We start from the raw sequence: 16,227 nt of genomic DNA, 5'->3' as shown, positions 1-16,227 counted from the left end.
ATGGAGAAGGATTCTGAAACCACATCCTGGTGAAAAACTGAAAAAATTGGGATTTGGCTAAACAAGCCAAATAAAGACAGAACTGAGGACTATTTCAAGGAAAGGGGGAGAGGAAATATCAACTGTACCAGGGTCCAGCCTGACAATTCTATGAAGGGCTCCCAAAAAAGCATGAGTTTCTTACCTTGTTCAAACATTGTATCCAGGAGGTGAATACTGGTAACCTGAATACTTAAAAATAGCACTTAAGTTCCAATTTCACTTTTTTCTTACTTCTGCCCCAACATCTCCAATTCTAAAAGTAAGAATAAAGTCTTAAATTCTATGGACTTCTCTTCAGTTGACTATCCAACCTTCAGTCCATTATTAAAAGATTTGAATTTGGTGTCCTAGAAAGTGTTCATCACTCTAGGAAACACTAGAAGATCTGCAAGTCAACAGAAATTCCAAATGGAAGGGTTTTAACTTGGCATGAGCCTTCCTGAATGATGGCAGTATGATATCTAGACAGCAATATCAATGACCAGCTGTTGCCTGGCTCACACGTGGTTAGGTTTCACAGACTTCCCTTCCAGCAGGTGTAGCCGAGATGGCTGAGTGCAGACAACATACATCGTTGTTTATTCAAGACACTTTTTACATGTTCATTCTACTATTATTTCAGGACAGTCTTCAACTATTTGATTCCATGGCCAACCTGAATTTTAACTTTGAAATGAAATGGAATAACCTCCCGCCTATGTTCCCAGATCCTTAGGAAATGGCCTGTCACTAAGTTGTTCTAAAGCTTTGAATGTCTTGGGTACAGACTCTTGGAAGTGTGAACTTGCTCGTGTCAAAGGTTCTCTGGGCTGTCACTTTACAATGAAATGAAGCAACCTCTTGAAGAAACAGCCACGTTGGCACGTGGACAGCATGCTTCTCCCATGTTCACTGTGCTAGAATTAGATTCTTTAAAGAATGCATGGCTCACACAACAATATTGTCAGAGGAGCTTGTGAGAAAATCCTTTGGAAATTATCTTTACAAATTTTTGATAAGCCTCAAGTGTAACTGATTTCTATTTTGAACTCAAGGAGGCCAAATCTGTTTCGGTGAAGAGGCCCTTCTGTAGGGATTCCTCATGATATCCACAAACACAATAATTCAACAATATATGATCCAAGAAATTTCCCAAGTTTCTATCTTAAGAAAAAAATAGTATAGCTAGCTCGGCAATGGAAGTTAAAATATAAACAACAAATACCCTGAGAAGACTGTTTAATATATACATACAAAATTTACATCTAGGAAGGAAGGAAGGAAAGAAGAAAAGGATTGGCTTAGTAAGAAGCATGTCTTCCATCTTAAGAAGTTCATTAGATGTCTCTGGTGAAAAATACTTACTATGACAAACTGTCAGCACCTTAGCATGCTTCTTATTAGAGACATTTATACTGTTTTCTTCAACACAGATGGAGAATCCTTCCCATATCCACACCCCAGGAAGCAGCCTGACATATCAAACTCAAAACGAAGTTGAAACAACCATCTGAAATACAAGGCCTCCAGAATTTCCAAGCAAAGACTACAGTCAATTTCTAACTAAAAGTACTGGGGAAGACATTTACACCACTGGCCACTTGTGGCCCAGCTTATTTTGACAGAATTTAAGAGGACAAACGTTATATAAGATATAAATACATATCTCTATATAAACATATAAAAATATATCATATATTTATATTCTGTCTCCATACCGTTGTATATATAATATATACAAATATATACATACATATATACACATTATATACAAATAAAAGAACCTGAAGGATTTTAATAACAGCCTTCTACTGAGGCAGACAGTAAGAGTGTAAACCCTGACCCAAATAACTAGAACATGTGATTAGGGAAATTCATAAGAGACAGATTAGCTTATATTATACCACCTAGCTCCCTAGGATGTAGAATCGCCTTCTTATAATAATAATAATATGATAATACCATCATCTTAGACTTCAGTATCACAGATGCTTCCATAGATATTAATCTTATTTCTCCATTGACCTTCTCAGAAATCCAGCAAGATAAACAAAGTACACCCCATGACCCATTTCACACACGAGGAACCCGAAGGTGTGAACACACGGTGACTTGTGCCGTGAGTGACAGACCTTCAGGACAGGTAGAGGCAGGAATCTCCTGACCTCCCAGCCCCTGCTCCTTCACCACCACCAGGCTGTCTATTCCCCAAAGTACAGTAAAAGTCCCAGCAGCAGAAGGGACCGGGGAAGGCACTCTTTCTCCATCTGACGGGACTTTAGAAACAGAAACTGAACTGAGGGAACCTGAGGGAACCCCCAGCATTAAATTCACCCACACCCACATCTTTTGGTCTCTTTTCTTGATTTCAGCTCACACTCCTCTATCTTTTCTTTTTCTAGAGACACATTTGGAGATGAAACCATTCATAACTGCCCATCCACAGACAGTTTGTGGCAGCGCAATTGACAATGAGTCTGCTGCAAAAAAATGAAAATGCTGTTTTAATAACCTTGGCCTAAAATACCTTCTATTGTATGCCTCAAAGGGTTTCAATAAAAAGTCAACCTGTAGAGACATATTTTCTTGGCTTAAACAACAATCCAAAGCATATAAATGTAGTCCAACTATAATGACATATTTATAGGCCAATAAAGCTTACACTGCAGCTTTCATACTTCACTTAAAGGAACTCTGTAAGGAGCAGTGTTATATAAAATAATTTGATTTCTTTTCAAACTATAGCCCAAGGAATAAAAAAATGCAAGTATGCTATGTTTAACTGATAGAGTTTATATTCCTCAGTTGCTAAAAGTTTTGTAAAATGAAATAATTCTTCATTTGACTAGTTCCAACTGCCATACCAAATATGGGTATCAGGTCCACTTTATAACAAAAGCTAAGTACTGTAATTCTGAAGACAAAAATAAATAACTAGAGGCTTGTGTAGTGAATGATTTAATCAACCCGATTCTTCTGGAAAAACAGGTTCCTGTGTTCGTTATGCTTATGAATAATACATTCCTTAACCCTTCTATTTTAACATAGTTATTTTTTCTTTCTTCCTTTTCTATAAACGTCAGTATGAAACCGTCTGAAAAAAGGTAAAATGTCTCACTGAGTAAAGTCACAATCTGAATTGGTTTCGTACTGAACTTTCTTTCTGTGAAAAGGACAAAGAGGAGGGAAGAGGATGAATGTACTCTCACACATCTCAGAAGTGTTTTTTAAGATGGTTAGTTTCTCCACTATCTAGATCTGCAGTTTCAGTCACCATTTACCATCTTAAATGAAAATGCCATAGGTTTTTAAAAAGCAAACATGACATCCCCAAATATTGTCCTTGAAGGGGAAAGGGATAAAAAAATGAAAGAGTTGTGATTTGAGTCAGAGCAGTTATTGGAAGCTGCCATTTGGGGCAGAGTTTCTCTTTGTGGAGTATTAATTTGTTGGCAGACACACATTTGTGAGAACATTCTTTTTTTTTTTTTTTTTTTTTTTTTTTTACTATTCAGCGAGACAGGAAGTGACACAAACTGGGATTAAAGGGAATTTATTCTACCTAAACACTGAGCAAGAAGAGTTCTTTAATTAGCTTTTATATGGTAAAATCCCTTCTTTAAGAGTCAACCTAATTATTTTGTTATTATTGATGTTTTAACATGATGAAATAATTCAGTTAAAAAAAATAACATATTGCAGTTTTACTTTATCCACAGAAAGGTGAGATGGCTCCATTCTTTGCTTACTTCCACTAGAAAAAAAGAGGGAGGGTCTTAAGTAATCTCAGAGTTCATCTTCTTGCTCTGGTAAGAACAATGAGGAGTTGGAAGGGTTTTACAGAAGGAAAAACCTAATAAGTGTGTGAACTTCCATTAACAATGTGGTACTGGAAGTGGTTTCACTGTGGCCAAGAGAAAGGGAGATAAGAAAACCACTGTGTAGAAAGAAAAGTACAGACAACAAATATTTTGATGTTGCAGACAGAGAAAGGAAGGGGTTGAAGAGAAAGTTGCTGGGACAGGAATGCACACAGCAAATGACATCCCCTATATCCCCAATATAAATCCCCACAATGTAGGCTTGTAAACCTTAGATCAAGCAGATAATGGAAACTCATTACATTAAGGAAAGTTTTTGTTTCTCTTTCCACATATTACAACACAGTGTGCATTCCAATTACAAAAGCTATTTGTCTCAAATTCCCCACAGTTCATACCAACTGAGTAGAATTTCAAGGCTCCAAATTCTATCCTTAAAGGGGTATTTTACATTAAAAAAAAAGAAAAGAAAAGAAAAAATACATGGTGCTTCTTATTCACCAGAGAGCTTCCCAATCAAATCTCCTGTTGCTTATTTTCCCTTCCTCTGCACTGATCACTCACAGAGCTGTCTCCCAGATGAGACCCAAAGGGAAAAAAAAAAAAAAAAAAAATCAGTATCACCTAGAGATCCTTTTATCAGTACACATTCTTTGGCCTTGCCTCAATCCTACTGAATGAAGAATCTGGGGAAGCTGTACTAAGCAATCAGTATTATTTAAAAAATTTTCCTAAGTGAGTCTAATGAACAAGAAGATTTAAAAACCAATAAGTACTTTGAATGTTCACTATAAACCAGTTTCTTCTGGAATCAATTATTAAAAAGTTTGATTATGGGGGCTTCCCTGGTGGCGCAGTGGTTGGGAGTCTGCCTGCCAATGCAGGGGACGCGGGTTCGCGCCCTGGTCTGGGCGGATCCCACACGCCGCAGAGCAACTGGGCCCGTGCGCCACAATTACTGAGCCTGCGCGTCTGGAGCCTGTGCTCCGCAACAAGAGAGGCTGTGATAGCGAGAGGCCCGCGCACCGCGATGAGGAGTGGCCCCTGCTCGCCACAACTAGAGAAAGCCCTCGCACAGAAACGAAGACCCAACACAGCCATAAATAAATTAATTAGTTTTTTAAAAAAAGTTTGATTATGGACATTTTTAGAATTCAGGAAGATCAAAACCTCTAAATCTTTTGATGAAATTAAGAGGTTGGGTTTCTTTTCATTCATTAATAAACTATCAATTTTAAATACAAAACAACTCTTCTATAAATACTCTTGTTTATATGCATGACATCAAGCTTAACCATCTACACATCCTTTTGTTCCCCCATGGGTTTCCTGTTTAAGTTTTTTATTAGTAACAGTATATTTCATAACTAAAAAAAAAAAAAAAATCAAACCAACAGAAGAAAGGTTTTAATGTTAAGGAAAACATAAGACAATAGCAATACAACTTAGATCATATATTAGGCAAGTAATACAACAGCTGTATTATTCAGCATTACCACATGTCAGAAGGCTAGTCATGGTGTGTTCACAAAATTGGCCATGTTAACAGCCTGTATAGGAAGATGATTAAAAAAAATTCTTTAATTTTGAAATGAAAACCACTAGATTAATAATTTTCTCTAAATGGGCACATGACAATCAGGTCACCATGACCAAAATATTACTGCCTGACATCTACCAAAAGATGCCAGGAAACTGTTGATTGTTAAACTAAAAGCAAATATTAATGCTATTCCCAAAACACAGCACAGCTCATCACAAACCAGAATCACATGAAAGACAAGTCAGTTACGGGTGTTACTCAGTCTCTTTATGCCTATTAAAATAAAAAGTCTAGGTTTGTTGTAGTAGTTAAAATCTAGGTTAAAAAAACAACAGGAAGTTGTTACATTAAGGCATAAAATAGGGCTATGAAAATCAGCACTGTGCTAGAACGAAAGAAAAAGATGTCTTAATATGTTAAAAGTGAAGTTCCTCTTTGCCTAAAGAGGAAATAAGTAGTCTAAATCAGAGGTCAACAACTTTGGTCTTGAGCAATTGCTAGGAAAGTAAGTCAGTGAATGCCACAAGGAGTTATAAAGGAAAAAAACAAGCAGGAAAGAACACAAAAAAGTCACTGGAGAAGGAGTGTTGAGAAAAAGCAATAGAATTAATTATGGCGCTCCTCTCCAACCACCAATATACACCGATCACTGTGCTAGACCCTTTGTATCTTACATCTCCCAGTGACCCTGAAAAGTTTCCAGGTTTTCCAGATGGGGAAGCTGCGGCTTGGAGGTTAAATTATTTGCCCAAGGCCACACAGCTAAGTAAGCAACAGAGTCAGGATTCAAACACTAAACAGAATAACTACTCCAAATCCCAAACCTATAGTGAAGAAGGGAAGGAAGGAAAGAAAAAACCATAGAGTTGATGGTGACCATTAAACCCTAAAAACTCTGGGGAACCTATGCCATGAGTTGCGAACCAGTAGTTCCCCTGCTTTGAAACTGTCCTCCTGCTCCACATTAAGTAACTCATCTCTCTTCCTCACTTTGCTTTCCTTCCAACATAAAACATGAAATTCTGATGTGGTGTTAAAAAATGTCATATTATCTACTCAGAACAAATATTTAAACTCTCCATTAATTCAACTTTTGGTGCCTCACTTAAGTCTTATGCCTTGACGGCAACTGGAAGCTGCTAAACGCTGAGTGTTACTATATCACCCAGTTTCCAGCACAGGGTTCCACACAGAGAAGGTCCTGTGATTCAAGAGGTAACATCCACCCCTTCCACACCCAGTCATCTGTCCATCCATATTCCCAGGTCCCTCTGAGGTTAAAGAAATTATATGCATATATGAATGACAGGGTTTCCAGAAAAACCTACAATAAAAAAAGTAGGTTACTGTATACGCCCACACATTAGATTTAGAAGTACAAACGATAATTACCAAGGTCAGCCTTTTCCTTGAGAACGTCTTTGAAGTTGAGTCCACTGTTCAAGGTTGACTGGCGGTACTTCAGCAGAGCTTCCTTCTGTCCATGCCTTCCCAGGGACTCCATTTTCACTGACCCAGCTTGAAGGCCACATCTCCACTTGGAGAAATCAGAATGTACCCACTTGACCAGGTCTTCAAGCTTCACAATCACCTTTTCGGAAACAGCAATGACTTCATCCTATAAGAGGTAGTGGCGGGAGAACAAAAAACATTATTGGTGGTTCTGAAGTAAATGATACATTTTCAATAAAGCCCATCTGAAACACCATTTGAGCAGCTGAACCTAATGTAAGCAGACAACGTGGTTTTTTGGTGACAGAGAACCTTCAAAAACTCACTTCATTTCAATGGTTTTTCGCTGCTTGTGGTCTACTTGAGGAATAATTTATAGGATTTATTTGTTATGTGCTTAGAAAATGTCCGAAAACTGGACAGTAATTCTAATAGCCATTTTTAATGCTATTTGCCAAAGCTCACTCTCTCTACTTGACCACATGGGTGAAAGCTAATTTTTAGGTGCCATTAATTTTACAAAAGTAAAAAAGTGAGAACTAGATGACTAATGGTTAGCCTGTCTCTATATAAATGGTCTAAGTAAATCTGGGATTCTTGGAACTCTGACTCACCCCCAAATTCCTATGTTTATGGTACATTTTCCCTTGGCTTATACACAAATATTGAATTTAACTTTTGTCCTAAAATTAAATAAAACTGTGATGTAATCCCCAAAGAAATACTTCATAAATGTTATGTGCTTCCCACTGAAAGAAACTTACACATTCTCATATTTCTTAAAAACTTTGTAAGTTGAGAAATGAACTGATTTTTTCTTTTAATACATATGGGGTAAGAGGCAAGAGGGCAAGTGAGGAGAAAGCCTTTGTATCTAAGAAAAGTAGTTGAAACTTAAGTTTCTCCTATGGATCATAAATTTCAATTTTAAGCATCTTTAATTGCTTCCAGGAAACGACCAACTTTTCTGACTCAGAATTAATCCAGCAAGATATTTAATAGATATCCGTACATAGAGCAAAGGAGGGCCTCTCTTTCCCGAAGATTCTTTGGAAAAGGCTTAAGAAGATCATCTCACTGGGTTTTAAGTTAAATTATTTGAAGCATTTGACATTTCAACTTGAACTGACTTCTTTCATTTCTTTTACTTCACATTTCTGAAGAAAGCTGAGCTGTGAAAACCCCTAAGCTTACAAAATCTTAGAAATATTTTTGACAAACAACAACAGGAAGATGTCTCTGAGCTATTAGACAAAGGGAATTCACAAGTGATTTTGGCTAATTTTGCTGTAAAACATGACTCTTTCCTCCTTCTCTCCCACCTACACACACACACACACACACACACACACACACACACACACACACTACTCCAAAGCACACAAAAAAGGGTTTATTAAGATAAGCTTCATACAATAAGAAGCCCCGGATTCAGTTTTTAAAAAAATCTTTTAAGGTAGTATCTAAAATTTCACTTTTCCTCATCCAGTTCCAAGCTGCCTCTGAGAAGAGTTTGTTAGGCAGCAGGAAAATAACAAATACTCTATCAAAAATGAAAAGTAAAACTTTTGTAATGGAATCCTTTCTCTTATCATGATTAAATATGAACTTCCACTAAATGGGAGACAAAATAGAAACTGTTTTTATTCTCTGCTCAAGAAAAAAAATTTCAATACTTTATATAAACAATGGGGCATATTACAAAGTACCATTTCAATGGATGATTTCACTCAGATTCACTACACCATCCTCTCGAAATAAAAGATCTATAGTTGTCACGCATTTTATAGCTATTACATGGTGATTATTAAATGTCAGAATAAAAATTCAGGCTGGGTACTGTTTCAAAGCACATGGAAAGCTTCTGGACAGGGCACACCAGAAATCAAGTTTAGAATATACTGGAAAATAATTAAGTATCAAGGTATATAAGTCTCAATATTAGCAAAGATGGAATTTGGCAACAATTTTACCAAGTATGGTTCCCTAGAAGAGACAAGTTTGGAGATGAGTGTTATTTTCAAATAGCTCTAACTATGATCAAATGATTATCATTTCAATTACCAGTTGCTTCAGAACTTTTCCAAGAAATGGCATGACTAGCTCTGGCTGGCTTCCAACACCCGCCAAACAAATAGTTTATTAACCGAGAGAAAATACAATCCTTATGATGTCATTGATGAATAAACCCATCTTTCAAGATCCAGTCTACAGGTTTGGTCCTCCCTCCTTTCTCTCAATCTCTGAAACAGACCTTCTGAATATATACACAATGCATAAAAACAAATGCAGCAATTCAAATAAACATGTATAAGCCGTAAACCCAAGTTTGAATTAACTGTGAAACCACCAGTATGTTTCACTGTGGATTCACAGAGAAACTGGCCTTGCAACATTGTCAAATGCCAGGATTTAGAAGGAAATCTGATTAAGCGGAGGAGGGGGAAGCGAAAAACCAACCCCCAAAACAAAATAGCCAACATATATATAGAAAATGTCTCAGGAAACATTACTTTGTACACACAATGGCGTAAATCACATGTTCGTATTTACTATTCTGAGGCAGTTGCTGACTAAAGTTCCTAATGCTCACCATTCTTGGGCAAGTCTCTATGTCTAAGAAAAGAATTTCAATAAGCTCATCTCATGATTACATTAGCTCTCTGCAAACGAGAATTAGCACTGAATAAATACTGCTGATTTACTCTAATGCAACCCAAAAGGAACACAAAGAAATACACCTTGTTATTCTATAAATGCACTTTGGCTTTTCAATTAACCCAGAGCCTAATCAATATTTATGTAGGCTGTGTTGGGATACTTTCTAAGTCCATATCCCCTTTCATCATTGTTTCAAACTGCCTATTTCTGTCGTTTGGATTTTGTTTCTCCCACTGCATAATAACAGCATACTCAATCACAAACTCCTCTAAGTCAGAGGAGATCAGCTGGTCAAGAAGCCATGTATCAGCCAGCCTATGCGTATGGCTGGCCTCTCTAAGTGTTGTAAGAATTGGGAAACTTGGGACTCCCCTGGTGGCGCAGTGGTTAAGAATCCGCCTGCCTGGGCTTCCCTGGTGGCGCAGTGGTTGCGAGTCCGCCTGCCGATGCAGGGGAACCGGGTTCGCGCCCCGGTCTGGGAAGATCCCACATGCCGCGGAGTGGCTGGGCCCGTGAGCCATGGCTGCTGAGCCTGCGCGTCTGGAGCCTGTGCTCCGCAACGGGAGAGGCCACAACAGAGGGAGGCCCGCATACCACAAAAAAAAAAAAAAAAAGAATCCGCCTGCCAATGCAGGGGACACGGGTTCGACCCCTGGTCCAGGAAGATCCCACATGCCGCGAAGCAACTAAGCCCGTGCGCCACAACTACTGAGCATGCGCTCTAGAGCCCACGAGCCACAACTACTGAACCCACGAGCCACAACTACTGAGCCCACACGCCACAACTACTGAGCCCACACGCCTAGAGCCCGTGCTCCGCAACAAGAGAAGTCACAGCAATAAGAAGCCTGTGCACTGCAACAAAGAGCAGCCCCTGCTCGCCGCAACTAGAGAAAGCCCGTGCACAGCAACGAAGACCCAATGCAGCCAAAAATTAATTAATTAATTTAAAAAAAAAACAATTGGGAAACTTTACACAAAGTCTCCTGACTTCTATCTTCTCTTATAAAATAAAATAAAGGGTTATCTGGGGGAAAAAAAAAGAGAAAAAAACCCTCAAAACAAAAAAGTTGAAACTCAGTAGAGGTTGCTTTCTTTAGATGAGATGCAAGTTCTCTAGTCTGCCACTGACCCCACCGCTCCTATCGCCTTACACTCAGTCCACCGTTCCTTTACCTGCCTGGCCCCTTGGGCAGGTACCCACCATTTAAACGTCCACACCCTAATTTATCCCACCTCCCTCACTTTAATGATGAGGACAGTAAGGTTCAGTGACATGTCCGACTGCCAACTTCAGGCAGAACTTGGACAGGAATCCAGGTTTCCTATTGGCCAAGGCAGCATTCATCCTGGACTCCGGAGCCAGACTGCCTGGGTTCAAATCCCAGCCCTCCCATTTACTCCCTGTGGAATACTGGGCAACTTCTTTAACTTCCCTGTGCTTCCGTTTTTTTAAACGTATGTTTTTAAAAAAGGTTAATGGGGCTTCCCTGGTGGCGCAGTGGTTGAGAGTCCGCCTGCCGATGCAGGGGACACGGGTTCGTGCCCCGGTCCGGGAAGATCCCACATGCGTGTGGAGCGGCTGGGCCCGTGAGCCATGGCCGCTGAGCCTGCGCGTCCGGAGCCTGTGCTCCGCGACGGGAGAGGCCACAACAGTGAGAGGCCCGCGTACCGCAAAAAAAAAAAAGGTTAATGATACTGTCTATCTATGACAGTAATGGTGAGGATTAAATGTGTTAACATAAATGAAGTGGTACATCGGATTTAGCTGTCATCACTGTCATTGCTTCTCTGAATTAGTGTTTTCCAAAGAGTGCCACACAGATGAGTACAGATGGTTCATGGATGAACCTTTTAATATTTAATATAAGTTACTCATTGCTTATTTATTTTGCTGGTAACTTTCCACTTATGGGGAAGTGGTACTGGTTTCCCATTTATAGGAGATATAGAAGTTTCCTTTTTAAATAAATTTTAGTTAAAAAACAATGGGTCGGTTTCAACAAAGCCATTAAATAAACCCAGTAGATGTGGGTATGGCAAAAAAAAAAAAAAAAAAAAAAAAAGGTCAAGATGCTATGAAAATGACTGAAATTTGGGACAGTACATTATATGTCAGTGGTTCTCAAAGTGTGGCCCAGGAACCCTGGGGAATCCCCAAGACTATTTCAGGTGGTCCATAGGGTCAAAACAATGATCATAATAATACTAAGAAATTATTTGCTTTTTTCACTCTTATTCTCTTTCAAGTGTAGAGTGGGGTTTTCCAGTGACTACAAGACAGATGGTATGGCAAAAGAGTGAATACAGAAAGGAGATAAGAGAATACAGCTGTCTCTATTAAGCTCGGCAGTAAAGAAATTTACAAAAATGTAAAACAATGCCACTGTCTTTACTAATCTTTTTTTGTTTTCGAAAGTCAGGTTAATTTTCATAAAAATGTGTTACATTTACATGATGGCTTTATATTCCCATTTTCATTGTATTAATATTTTTAAAAATTAACTTACAGTAAATTTTCCTTTTTTTATGTACAGTTCTATGTATACCACAGTACACATGGCAACCTCTGATCTGTGCTTGGTATAGTTTTCTCTTTTACAAAATGTCATACAAATTAAATCACACAGTATGAAATCTTTTAAGGCTGCTTCTTTCACTTTGCATAATTCCTTTGAGAGCCACCCATGCTGCTGCCTATATCAACAGCTTGTTCCTTTTTTTCTGCTGAGTAGTAGCTCATGTTATGGATCTGTCCCACTGAGGGACACTGGGTTGTTTCCAATTTTGGCGATTACAAATAGAGCTGCTATAAATATTCATGTACAAGTTTTCGTGTGAACACACATTTTCAGTTCTCTAGAGTAAATACCTAGGAGAGGGATTGTTGAGTCATATAGTAATTACATATTTAATTTTGCAGAAGCTGGCCAACTGTTTTCCAGGGTGGCTGTACCATTTTGCATTCCAACCAGCAATGTGTGACAGTTCCAATTGTCCCCCATCCTTACCAGCACTTGATACTGTCACTGTTAATTTATTATTGCCATTTTAATATGTGCGTAGTGGTTTCTGATCATGTGTTTAATTTTCATTTCCCTAATGGCTGATGATGTTGAACATCTTTTCAGGTGCTAATTTGCCATCCGTATATCCTTTCTGATGAAGTGTGTGTTTAAGTCTTTTGCCCATTTTTAAACATTGGGTTGTTTGTTTTCTTACTGTTGAGTTTTGAGAGTTCTTGTACCCTCTTGATACAAGTCTTTTACCAGATATGGGGTTTGAAAATATTTTCTCCTGTTCTGTAGCTTGTCTCTTCATTCTTTTAACAGCGTGTTTCACAAAATGAAAGTTTCATACTTTGATCAAGTCCAATTGGTCAGTGTTTTCCTTCTATGGATTGTGGTTTTACTGTTATATCTATGAACTCTTTGCCTAATTCCTGGTCACGAAGAGTTTCTCCTTTGTTTTCTTCCCGAAGTTTTACATTTAGAAGTGTAATCCATTTTGACTTAGTTTTCTATAAAGTGTGAGGGTCAGCTTGACATTCATTTTTTTGGCATATAAATGTCACATTATTTTTATTTTTAAATAAGTTAGTAAGCATTTAAAATCATTTTAAGTTTTAATTTCTAATACCAGTAGATATAACCAACATAAATCAAAGCTCCTTTGCGGTCCTAAATATTTTGAGCGTAAAGGGTCTTGAGTCCAAAAACTTTGAAAATCACTGTATCACTAACCAAGGCCGTTCTTATTCTTAACTTTCCTTAATGTCTTAGTAACAATTTAATAATGAACAACTCTACCTTTGACTTGAAACTCTCCCTCTTGTTAAGAATTGTGAAGAATCTGAGATTTTACTCTACTTTCAAACTTATAAGTTAGCTTGTCACAGCTTCATGGATGCTTGCAGAGGACACAGACTCCTGGTCAGAGACAAACAATGGTTTATAGCTCACAGAAATAGCTGTAGTCGAAGTATCAGCATTTGTGTTGGATCTTTGATACCCAATTCCCAAAAAGACGTACCAAGAGGGCTAGATGATATGTGTATACAGAGTGGGGTGCATTTCAGGAGAAGAACCCCAAGCATAGGGAACCCAAATCTTTTAATACTGATCAATAAGTATGTCTGCCCTTTGCTCTGGAGGAAGGAACTAGCTCCATCTTCCAGGGCCGTTCACTATATAAACATCCTTGAAAAGATAGTTGGAACGAAGAGTCTGTGGCTTTGCTCACAAACGTACAGATACTCAGTGGCCCATGAAAAATACCTACCCAATGCCTAACACCTCCACATTCCTTTGTTTTGTTCAATTTCCCTCCTTCCTCATTCTCTTTCCCTACAGGAAAAATGTAGGAAACATTTATCTTTATATGCTATCTGGGTCCAGTCTTCCTTCTCTGCATATCACTCCTTGAAGAAGTCATTCTCCATGGAGATTCCAATGTTACTCTCTAAGGCCATGACTACATTCTGTAGTTTGGTTCCAACTAGTTGGTTCAAACCTTCATCCAGACTTCAGTCCTTTGTCCAGTCCTCAATTTAGATCTCAAGAGTCAACTCAAGTTCAGCCGAACTGTACTACCAACTTGGCTTATGCGTAAGAAAAGAGCTTAGTTGACACAAGAAGAACTTAATACTCCCCAACTGTGGTTAACTTTTTGCCCACATCTATTCTTCCTTTCATCTTCAGTAACAGACTGCTAATTTGCTCGGCACAGAAACAGACACCACCTCCCTGCTTCCCTTACAGCCAGATGCAGCCATGTGACCAAGTTTTGACCAATGGGATGTATCAGTGATGTGCGCAACTTCCAGGGAAGGCCCTCAGAGGGGATGGATATGCCTTTGGATCATACAAATAAAGGCACATCTCTTAGGAGAAAACGCTAGAGGGAGTCAGGTCTCTAGATGACTTCGTAGAACACAGCCATCATACTAACCCTGAAACATTTACCCATAGGCTGTGACATGAGAGATTTTGAACTCCCAACTTATTTAAGCAGCTTTAATTCTGGGTCTCTGTTAAACAGAGCTAAACCTATATATATATTTTTTAAATTAATGTATCATTCCTCAGGAGAGAAAACATGAACGGAACCTTCCCTATAGCACCACGTGGTACCCAATAACAGACCATTGCTGAGGACAGCCATGTTCAGCTGTTAATGGAGCCCAAAGGACAATAAACACATACGTGTATTATCAGAGGGGTTGGCAGGGGCAGGGGGGGCGGGCGTAGAATGAAAACAGGAAAACACAGCATATTCACCTTATTGTCCCCAAACATCCTGGATTTTTGCACCAATGGACTCAGGCAAGGGGAAGAAAGTGCCCTGTTGGGCCTGGCTGCGTTGGCCACTTCCATTGCTTGCAAGCCTCCCTCAGATACCTGATATTCAAGGCACCATCTGCCCCATGACTCTCCCTGTTACACATTAGTATGTTCTGCTAACAGGACATCTACAAAGTGAGTAAAAGGTTTCACTCTGCAGGCACGTGGTTGCCAATCAGAGGTCCAAGAAGGTGTGGCAAAAGAGAATGGTAATGTGGGTCAACAAGATGAAGCTTTCACTGGTCAGTGATGAAATGAGAAAAATGAAATGATAAAAATGAAGACAACAGTGAGTATTTCAAGAAGCTAAATATGCTAGATTTTAAGGACTACCCTTGTTATCAGCCAGGATCCCAACAGGAAAGAGATGGAACAGTTGAGTAATGATAATCCGAGGAGGGTTTTACAAAGGGACTAATGACAAAGATGTTGTTGGGATATAAAAGAACCCTAAGAGAGCGATAGTGCAGGAACCTGGGCTAACAGCATCTCAGCTATCACCACTCCTGGGTGAAATCGTCAAAAGGGCGGGGGATGGTTACCAGGACCAGAGCATATCCTTCTACCAGTGGCTGTGACTCTTCCTTAGAGGGACACCAACAGCCTGGGGGAACCTCCCATGTAAGGACAGGGAATAAACACCTGCCTTCCTTCTCCTTCCTCCCTCCCTCTTCTGTGGGGGAACGTCACTGGAAGCCACCAGTCCCAGGAGCTCTGTTAATGGAGCCACACTGGGGGCCCCCAGGACAGAGAGAAGGGTGCAGCGCTTATCTGGAGAGGCTCCCTGCACACTCCTTTCTAGGACTTCACCTCTCCTCCTTCCATCTGGTGTTATAATCATCATTTTTTCCTCTAAAATGAGGATGGCAATGGATGCTGGTAGCCGCTTTTTAACGTCCTTACTCGGCAAAATAAAATGATATCAACACTAACTTGGTCCCCGAACTGGGAATTACTGTGCTTATTACCTGTGACATAATGTTAAATCTCTGTTAGGTGTCAGTATTTGATTCTGAATTGCATAATTCTCTCTCCTACAATAAACACCAGAATTGCAGAGACTTTTTAACGGCGAGGACGTTTAACTTTTACTTCTCTTGTACCTCCCAAGGAGCCATGGATTGTGCTGGGCCCAAAGCATACAACATTTATTTTAATGGTCCCCCCTGTGTGGATGTTCCATGCTGGGGGAAACTGAGAGCTGAGGAAGCACTGGCTTCTGAGTCTCAAGGACCCAGGTTCAAAGGTAGCTCTACTGTGTTTAATGTCAATGTTAATCTTGGGACGTGACATTATCTCGCCAAGGTCTCATCTAAAAAAAAGGGCGGGGGGGGGGGGGATCAGGTAAAAAAACCCACCTCACAGGGTAACTAGGCTGGTGGAGTAG

General features: G+C 39.4%; 1 protein-coding gene across 2 annotated transcripts in view; it reads right to left on the bottom strand.

Moving 5' to 3' along the window:
- The window catches only part of ARID5B (AT-rich interaction domain 5B), a 190,342-nt gene that overhangs the window by 151,775 nt on the left and 22,340 nt on the right, over positions 1-16,227 (bottom strand). For both annotated transcript variants that reach the window (XM_024115632.3, XM_024115633.3), the window contains one exon: positions 6,778-7,003. In XM_024115632.3, the coding sequence (XP_023971400.1) occupies positions 6,778-7,003 (226 nt within the window). The remainder of the gene's footprint in view (positions 1-6,777; positions 7,004-16,227) is intronic.

This window comes from Physeter macrocephalus, chromosome 20 (assembly GCF_002837175.3).
Source record: "Physeter macrocephalus isolate SW-GA chromosome 20, ASM283717v5, whole genome shotgun sequence".
Lineage (NCBI taxonomy): Eukaryota > Metazoa > Chordata > Mammalia > Artiodactyla > Physeteridae > Physeter > Physeter macrocephalus.
The sequence above is the reverse complement of the archived record's forward strand: the minus strand, read 5'-3'. Positions and strand labels throughout refer to the sequence as shown.